Genomic DNA, 9,946 nt, shown 5'->3' with positions numbered 1-9,946 from the left:
TATTACTGTATGTCAGATATATATATAATTGATTCAATATACATATGATTATGCGTTATATATATGTATATATATTACTGTATCTCAGGTATATATATATAATTGATTCAATATACATATGGTTATACATTATATATATATGTATATATATTACTGTATGTCAGGTGTATATGGTCCCAAATTTCTGAGTGCCCTTCCTAAGGTTGCTGTATGGTTTTATCTCAGCTGTGTTAACAATGGACACTTTCTGTTTTACTTCTTAGTTCCAAGTTTTTGTTCCTTCCGCTATGGATTATCTGTCCTCTTGCATTTCTGTAACGTTGTAATCATGGCTCAACATATGTGTCTGAGCCTCACAATGGTAGCCATGGTGAACAGCACAGATGCTCACGGTTTGCCCAACACCTCCACAGGGGAGCACCTGGATCACAGAAAGGTATACGAAAAATATTATCCATAGTCACATGTTTAAAATCCTATCTTGCTCATTAATTTGTGTAGAGATTGAATGTTATCATAATTGATGGGACAGTAATCATTACAAAAAGAAGTTCAAGTCTTCACCTGTCTTGCTAGTAGTAACCTAACTAAACATGTCCCATGATTAGAGCACGCCTTAATGTTTGTGAAGGGCTTTGTTATGTGAATCCTTCTATGTGAAGAAGAATAAAAACTGAGCATTGGGGTCCCTAGAATTGAGAACTTTGGATAAGAGGAAAAAGAGAAAGCATTTCAAACCAGAGCAGAAGTAAAGACATGTTGTTTCTTTAAAAGTTTTTGAATATGCAGTATATTTACATGCTTCACTAATTTCATCTCTGGAAGGTAATGAGTTGCTACCTGTCAGAAGACGTAGAACAGGAAAAAAGTGGAAATGAATGGGAAGAGTATTTTTTTCACTCTACTCTTCCTATGTTCTGTTACGAATGCACAGACAAACATGAACATACTTTCTTATTGTCACCTTTTTTACATTAAAAATAACACTTTATATGCGATGTACTGCACCTTAATTTTTTTTAACATAATCATCAGAACCAGGCTTAGATATGACACATATGTAGGAATTCCCATACAGGGAATTTAAAATAACTATAATTAATATGTTAAGTCTCTAATGGAAAAAGTTGGCAACACATAACACCAGATGGGTAATGTCAGTAGGGATGGAAATTATGAGAATGAATAAAAAAGAAATAGAAATCCAGGCAACTGTAACATAAATAGAGTGCTTGACAAGCTCATAAGTAGTCTCAACGTAGCTGAGGGAAGAATCAATGAACTTCAGTATGGGTCAATAGAAACATCTCAAGCAGAAATGAAAGAGAAAGGAGGGGTTGGGAGGGAAGCTTAACAGAATATCCCAGAATTGTGGATAATATCAAAGGTATAGGGGCGCTTGGGTGGCTCAGTTGGTTAAGTGTCAGACTCTTGCTTTCGGCTCAGGTCATGATCTCCTGATCATGAGATTTGGCCCAACACCAGGCTGCACACTCAGTGGGGAGTCTACTCAAGATTCTCCCCCTCTCTCCTTCCCCTTCCCCTGCTCTCTCTCTCAAATAAATAAATCTTAAAAAAAAAAAAAAACATAACATATAAATGGCTAGAATACCAGAAAGAAAAGAAAGAGGGGCACCTGGGTGGCTCAGTTGGTTAAGCATCTGCCTTCGGCTCAGGTCATGATCTCAGGGTCCTGGGATCGAGCCCCACATCGGGCTCCCTGCTCAGCAGAAGCCTGCTTCTCCCTCTCCCTCTGCCTGCCGTTCTGCCTGCTTGTACGCTTGCGCACTCCCTCTCTCTCTCTGTGTCAAATAAATAAATAAAATCTTTAAAAAAAAAAAAAAGAAAGAAAGAAAAGAAAAGAAAGAGAGAGTGGCAAGAAGTAATATCTAAAAAATTAATGGCTGAGAACTTTCCAAAATTACTGGTGGACACCAAACCACAAGTGCAAGAAGCTCAGAGAATACCACACAGGATACTAAAAAGATAAATAATTAACAACGAGAAAAACCAACCAGACATACATATTTAAATTGCAGAAAACCAAGACAAAGAGAATATCCTGAATGAAGCCAGAGGTAAAAATATCTTACTTACAGAGGAACAAGGATAAGAATTACAGAAGACTTCTTATCAGAAACCATTCAATTAAGAAGAGAGGGAAAACAATCTTTCAAGTGTTGAAAGAAAAAGAATCTGCCAAGTTAGAATTCTATATCCAATGAAATTACCTTAAAAGTGAAAGGGGATAAAAACTATTTCAGACAAATAAAAACTGAGGTAATTTATTGCCAGTAGGCCTGCCATAAAAGAAATGTTAAAAGATGGCAGATTTTAATCCAACTGTATCAATAATCACTGTATTTATTATTTATTTATTTATTTATTTATTTATTTATTTATTTTAGAGAGAGAGCCGGTGAGCAGGCGGGGGGAGGGGCAAAGGGCGAGGAAGAGAGAGAATCTTAAGCAGGCTCCATACCTAGCATGGAACCCAACGCAGGGCTCAATCTCATGACCCTGAGATCATGACCCTAACATCATGACCTGAGCCTAAATCAAGAGCCAGACACTTAACTGAATGAGCCACCCAGGCACCCCTCAATAATCACTTTATTTTTATTTATTTATTTTTAAGATTCTCATTTATTTCAGAGATCGAGCATGGTGGGGAGGGGCAGAAGAAGAGGGGAGAGAGAAACTCAAGTAGACCGTGCTGAGTGCAGAGCCCCACGAGGGACTTGATCCCACAACCCTGAGATCAGACCTGAGCTGAAACCAATAAATATGTTCATCAGTAGATGGATGAATGCACCAACTACGGTACATCCATAAAAGAGAGTACTACTTAGCACTAAAAAGAAATGACCTAGTGACACACAGAACAACATGGATGAAACTCAAAATAAGTATGCCGAGTAGAATAAACTATATATATAGTGTCTGACTCCATTTATATAAAACTTCAGAAAGTGAGAACTATGTTGTAGTGACAGGCAGATCAGTGGTGAGAGAAAAACAGGAGGGAGGAATTACAAAAGAAGTACGGAAACTTCTGGAGGTGGAGAATGCATTCACTGCCTTGATTGTGGTGATGGTTTCATGAGTATACACATAATTAAAAATTTATCAACTTGTACACTTTATACCAAAGATTAAATATGAAGTTATGTGTCACTTGTACCTCAAAAATCTTTTAAACTCTTTTTATCCAAATTTTCTCTTGCATTATATTCTTTAAATATTTGTAGTATTTCATTGCTTTGGTTTCAATATTGAGAACTCCATGTTCTAGAGAAATGGCTACTCGCCGGAGCCATATACTGAATCAGCAAAAAAGGAGGGAGCTCGAGCTGTGGAGGCCCTATGAACCTCCCGCTGTAATCCAGGGAAACTGATCTTCAAACGTGAGTCACAGAAAAGGGCTTCTCTTTGCTGACATACAAAGGTACTAGATGAAAAAAATGAGAGAATATAGCATGTAATTATTCCCAAATATGAAGACTCACCAGAAAACTGTTTCCATAGAGCAGATCTAAATTGTAACCTGAAATTACAAAAGGAACCTAAAAGCTAGTGAAGCAATTACAGTTAAGGAAGGAGAACCGCAGAGAAGAACATACAGGAGCTCAAAGCCAAGATGGCCAGGCAGCACTATGCTCTGCCCGCAGACAAATGAAGACGAATAAGTTGACAGAACTCAGGGAAGGATTATGGAAAAAGAAGACATTTAGAACATTTTAGAAAAGAAAAGAAACCAAGCCAAAAAAAAGAGAGAGAGAAATGGCCTTCTTCCTTCACTGTCTCACCCAATTATTTCCAGTTCAGCCCGAGACTTTCTCTTTGTGATTTGATCAATCACTATTTTTTTCTCTCTGGGAGTAGTCTGGATGTGGGGGAATGTTGTTCTGTGAATGAGGTTAACTTAATGGAGGAGTCAGAGGAGGAGAAAAGGCAAGAGGACATTCATGACTGTGGTGGGCGTAGTACTCTACGGAAGGGCTAACACGCAGTGTAGCAATGTTCAAGAAGCGAGTATTAAGTGTCCCTGCTGTCCTGGGGCTACAGAGGGTGCCCTTGACTGCAAGGACTTTACATTATAGTTGACGATACCATGGTTACATGTCAGTACACACAGGAAAAGACGTTCCAAAGGAACAGCAAGGATCCCATGATAGAGAATGAGGCAGAGGGGAGCTCCTTTACACTGAGTGGGCCGGCAGACCAGGTCCCCCACATCCCTGAATATCACAGTAACTCACAGGATGCAGAGTGGCTCCATGTGTCTCCTTGTTTCTTTCAGAACCCCGTGTATAACTGGAGTCCTAAAATCCAGGGTATCATCTTCAGTTCCATCTTTTATGGTGTAATCATCACCCAAATTCCTGTTGGATACTTGTCTGAGAAATACTCCATCAAGAAAATGATCGGCTCTGCATTATTCCTCAGCTCTCTACTTAGCCTGTTAATGCCAATGGCAGCTGAAGGTGGAGAAGCTTTCCTCCTGGCATGCCGAGTAGTCCAGGGAGCAGCCCAGGTATTAAGATAATGCAAAAACTGGGGGCACCTGGGTGGCTCAGTCGTTAAGCGTCTGCCTTTGGCTCAGGTCATGATCCCAGGGTCCTGGGATCGAGCCCCGCGTTGGGCTCCCTGCTCCGCGGGAAGCCTGCTTCTCCCTCTCCCACTCCCCCTGCTTGTGTTCCCTCTCTCGCTGTGTCTCTCTCTGTCAAATAAATAAATAAAATCTTTAAAAAAAAAAAAAAAAGATAATGCAAAAACTGAACAGGGTTTAAATTCACAGAAAGTATCAGAGATCAGATGTCCCAACCCTTCTGATTTCAGGGATCGGTATTCATAGCTCAGCACGTCACGTGGGTCAAGTGGGCTCCTCCCTTGGAACGAGGCCGACTCACCTCCCTGAGTCTATCAGGTAATGACGTAGGGCCTAGAATGTTTGAATCCCGCTATCATCTTATTCTAGCACGTTCTTCCTAGACCTGTAAAAGGTGTGTGTTTTGAAGTGTCCAGGGCTTTGGAAACCATCTGCTCCAGCATCCTCGCTTTAAAGATGTGGAAACTGTCTAGAATGAAGAAAAGGCTCCTTTACCTCAAACAACAGGAAAAAAAAGAGAAAAGCGAATATTTTATTCTCTTCTTCTGCTCAGTGTTATCCTTACAAATGTATTTCACTGGAAATTGTTTATTTCTACCGTGAGGCTACATTATCTCTATTCTCAGATGCTTGTGCTCCTTAGGGGTTTCTTTGTGCCCCCTGATTAGGAATTCTGCTGGGGTCCTTCATTGTTCTGCTTGCGACTGGATTCATCTGCCAATCCCTGGGCTGGCCCATGGTCTTCTACATTTTTGGTGAGTCTCTGTCTATAACATCCCAGTTGTTATTCAGAATTGAAAAAAAATTAAAAATAAAAACTGACTATAAGGTAGTAATTTATATAACGCTAATGATATTTAAAATCATGAATCTCATTGAAGGAAAACGAGAAGTCAACATTCATTAATTTCACATTACAAGCAGAACTATACATGTGTTATTGTACATTACCTCTGCAATTCTATAATGTAGGTACTAGAGATCCATACCCCTTACATGAAACCCTTGGGGAAAGGGATGACCCACTATTGTTCATAAAAAGGAGCATACAGACTGAAGCAATGCTAGGAAGGAGATACATAGGGGAAGACACCCCAATCCCACTCAACTCTCTCTTCTTTACCTTCTTCTTGGGCTGCTTGCCAAATCAATCTAGAAAGCAGTCTACCCAGGGGCCTGTTGATGTTCATTCAAGGCAGCCATCTGTGACCAACGCAGGACACCGAAGGGTGAAGAGTGGGTCTAGAGGGACAAGCGGAAGACATCCAATGCACACTGTGAGCAAATGGCAAAGCCATAATATGAACACATGCCTTCCATCCTCCAAATGCCATTGCTCTTCATCACTAAATTAGTCGTCAGTAGTAAGTAATGATCAGTATAGTGACAGTACCCAAGCCCTGCACCAGGAAAGGGGCCAAAAAATACTGGGACTGTCTAGCCTGGGGAAAAGAAAACTTGAGAGAGCATGCATAAAAGAGAAATTCACACCTGCTCTGTATTACAAAATTAAAACTAATCAGCAGAAATTATAGGGAGGTGAGGTTTGCGCTCCATGAAAGACAAGCTCAATAGTTAATGCTGCCCACCAGTGCTGATCAAAGGTTGGATGACCTCCTACACTCGTGGTGTATTCCTATTCCGATGTCATATACATGGGTATGGCAACATAGGTCATTTGCAGTTCTCATGGGTGGCTCCATGAAGCTCAGAGAGAGGCACAATGCACTGTCCTGGGTCAGCAGCTTTCCCACGAATTGCCTCATTTGGAGGCACCTGGAATGGGGGGAAGGCTTAGAGGGTAGCAGGGTAGGGATTCAGGCATCTGCCTCCACAAGTCTTTCCCACGAGGCATCGTGTCATGCCCACAGAGGCCAAATGGCCGGCTCCAGTTCATGGCAGAGGCAAGACTAAAACCAAGAGATTTTGTTCCATTTGAAGGTTCTTCTCAATGAAGTTAAATAAATCTAAATCCACACTGCTTTAAAGAACAAAATAACATCTGCCTTTGAGCAGCTTCTAATTGCTGGAGAAAAGCTCCCAAAAGAGCAAATCAGATCACAAACTCACATTGGTGCTTAAAACAGCCGTTTCCCTCCACAAAGACTATTTCAAACTTCTCAAAACCTCTCTAGTCTCCTCAATTCTCTAAAATGGCTCCCTTTCCCCTGCCTTCTCTTTCATGTCACCTCCCTTTGAACAGTGGAAATTATTGCTCAACCTGTCTGTACCCACTGCCCCAACCTCCCAGACTTCTCAACTTCTATCTGACTCGCGTCTGACCCATTCTGCCATCGAGACACTTCTTTTTTTTTTTTTTTTTAAGATTTTATTTATTTATTTGTGTGTGAGAGAGAGCACAAGTAGGGGGGAGCGGCAAGCAGAGGGAGAAGCCGGCTACCCACTGACCAAGGAGTCCGATGCGGGACTCGATCCCAGGACCCCAGGATCACGACCTGAGCCGAAGGCAGACGTTCAACCGACTGAGCCACCCAGATGTCCCATCATTGAGACACCTCTTGACAAGATCATTTACAGCTTCCATCAGAGCTGCCCTGATTCCGCACTGAGCCCATTCTTGGCCCTCCTCCAACTAGGCCCTTTTCGTAGAGTCTGTGGGGTCAAGATTATATACTCTTCAGAGCCCACAGCCATCACTCCTAGTCATCACTCCCAGAATTGTTTGCTTAAAAACCATCAGGGCTTTTCAGACACGGAAGAACTCTCCCACACATCCACTGAATTTAGACTTGGCCAACAAAGGGCAGGCAAAACTGCTTGCAGGAGATGTAAATGGAGTATGATGGGGAAGGCAAGAATTTCTACACATAACCAATTAAAACTTCTTGTAGTATGGAAAGGGATCTGAGTAGGAACAGGAGGTCAAGCCTCAGACCACAGTGACCAGGGATTTGTGACCAGTGGAATCAAAGAATTCTAAGTTTAAACCTCATTCTTCCTTGGGTTTCTTTAAAAAACTTTCTTTGTCTTAGATTTTCTATAGTTTGAATATAATATGCCTCGGTATATATATTTTTTGTATGTTCTCTTGAGCTTCCTGTCTCTGTGGTTTGGCGTCTATCATTAATTTTGGAAGACTAATTATTCCTTCAAATATTTCTCCTGTTCCATTCTCGTTCTTCTCCTTCTGATAGTGCCAAATGAATATATTACACCTTTTGTAATAGTCCCACAATTCTTGTATACCTGTCGTTTTTATTCTTTTTCTTTGCAATTCGGTTTTGGAAATTTCTACAGACATTTCTTCAAGCTCGATGATTCCTTCCTTGGCCATGCCTAGTCTATTGATGAGCCCATTAAAGGCATTCTTCATTTCTAGGTTAGTGTTTTTGATCTAGCATTTCCTGTTGATTTTCTTATTAGAGTTTCTGCCTACTTACATGAATCATATATTCTTGTATGTTGTCCACTTTTTCCATAAGAGCTCTTAGCAATATAATCACAGTTGTTTTAAATTCTTGATTTGATAATTCCAACATCTCTGCCATTTCTGAATCAGTTCCAATGCTTGCCGTCTTCAAACTATATTTTTTGTCTTTTAGTATGCCTTGTGATTTTTTGTTGTTGAAAGCTCAACAAGATGTACTAGATAAGAGGAATGGAAATAGTCTTTCAATGTGAGGTTTTATATTTATCTGGCTTGGCTAGGGGTTAGACATTGCTTACTGTTTGCTACAGCTCTAAGTTTCAGAGGCTACAATTTCCCCTGCTTTTGTGTTTTTATAGTCTTCTTTTTTTTTTTTTAAGATTTTATTTATTTATTTGACAGAGAGAGACACAGCGAGAGAGGGAACACAAGCAGGGGGAGTGGGAGAGGGAGAAGCAGGCTCCCCGCGGAGCAGGGAGCCCGTGTGTTTTTATAGTCTTCTTAAATAAGGTTTGACACGTGTAGTTTTTCCATTTGTATTCCTATTTATATACAGGGAAACTACTGATGTGGTGGTAAGGTGTAAGATAGTGTTCTGTAGTCATGATTAGTCTCAGTCTTTCAGTGAGTCTGTGCCTCTGGGTTTCACCTTCAGAAGTCCTTCCCAGTGTTCCCCTCATTATGTAAGACAGGAAGGCCAGAGGGGGTTGCAGTTGGGTATTTCCTTTCACTTAAGCAGGTTAGACTCTGGTAGAAGTTTCCCTTGACAGCAGGCTTTGTTAAGAACAGGATGCTCTAGACATAATTCAAAACTGCTACTTTTCCTTTCCCCTGCTGAAAGGATGTAGGAATTTTTGTCTCATCTTCACTGTGAGAACCTGGTTAGGTCTCCTGAAGGGAAAACTCACAAAAGTATGAGAGTCCCACCCCAGATTTTTTTACCTCTCAAACTTGTCCACACAGCCTACTGCGATTAATCAATTGCCGGGTTTTCTTACCCTGATACTGGTTCCCATGTAGTTTTCTGCTTCTGGGCTTCTGTTCCAGGAAGTTGTAATTCTCTGTATCCCCTATCTGTCTCTCCAATTTTGGGTACAGTAATTTGCCCTATGACCTCAATATTCTGATGGATCAAAGAAGAGTTGATTTTTATTTTTTTCAACATTTTTCTTGTAATGAGGATGGGAGGGATGACTATCAAGTTCCTTACGTGCTGCATCAGAAACCAGAAGTCTCTCTCCAGATCGTTTTGAAGTTACATTTTTGTCAACATAGGATGAGAAGACATACCTTATTTGAGTTTCTTAATAAATCCATAACTTAAACATTCATGTGAATTTCCACGTATAGTCTTGCCCCAGGCCTCACAAATGTTAGAGCTGGCCAAACCTCCATGCCCATAAATCAAGTGGAAGTTCTTCAGTCCACATTTGACCTGAGTTCTCAATCACGTCCATCACCAATGGTGCCCTTGCCTAACTCTCTGCATTGGTCTTTGTTCTCCTGGCCATTCTGTCTTAGTCTTTTGCAGACTCATCCTCTTCCACTTGCCATTAACTCTTGTCTTTCTTCAAAGCTCTGCTCCAGGCTTCTCCTTGAGGACTGTACTCCCAAAAATATAATTCATGCTAAGTGTCAATTACCACTTATTAACTGTGTGTCCCTGGGCAAGGATGTGGACCTTTCTGAACATCAGTATTCTCATTTTGAAAAAGAGCTAATAGGCCCATATGAGTTTCTGAGTTGACTAAAATACTATATTGAAATGTACATATTGCACATGTATTTATTAGATATTCACTTACATTTCACCTTGGGATTGGGTTCTCAGGTCACAGAATGACATGGAAATAGTATATAGTTGAAATATCCTTTTAATGTTGTTTAAAGAGTATTGTACAAGCCTAAGATCTTACAGTGGCTCCAGGTTTCCACATGGTCTAATC

The 9,946-nt window shown here is 40.7% G+C and overlaps 1 protein-coding gene across 1 annotated transcript in view; it reads left to right on the top strand.

Annotated features, from left to right (window-relative positions):
- LOC110586704 (sodium-dependent phosphate transport protein 1-like) overlaps positions 1–9,946 on the top strand; it is a 34,937-nt gene that overhangs the window by 6,451 nt on the left and 18,540 nt on the right. Inside the window, exons 3-6 of the mRNA XM_021696993.1 lie at positions 264–436; positions 4,304–4,537; positions 4,843–4,930; positions 5,281–5,367. Coding sequence (XP_021552668.1) covers positions 264–436; positions 4,304–4,537; positions 4,843–4,930; positions 5,281–5,367 — 582 coding nt within the window. The remainder of the gene's footprint in view (positions 1–263; positions 437–4,303; positions 4,538–4,842; positions 4,931–5,280; positions 5,368–9,946) is intronic.

The sequence above is a fragment of the Neomonachus schauinslandi genome, chromosome 8 (assembly GCF_002201575.2).
Source record: "Neomonachus schauinslandi chromosome 8, ASM220157v2, whole genome shotgun sequence".
In the NCBI taxonomy this organism is placed as follows: domain Eukaryota; kingdom Metazoa; phylum Chordata; class Mammalia; order Carnivora; family Phocidae; genus Neomonachus; species Neomonachus schauinslandi.
Note: the sequence above shows the minus strand (reverse complement) of the source record. Positions and strands in the feature narration are given on the sequence as shown.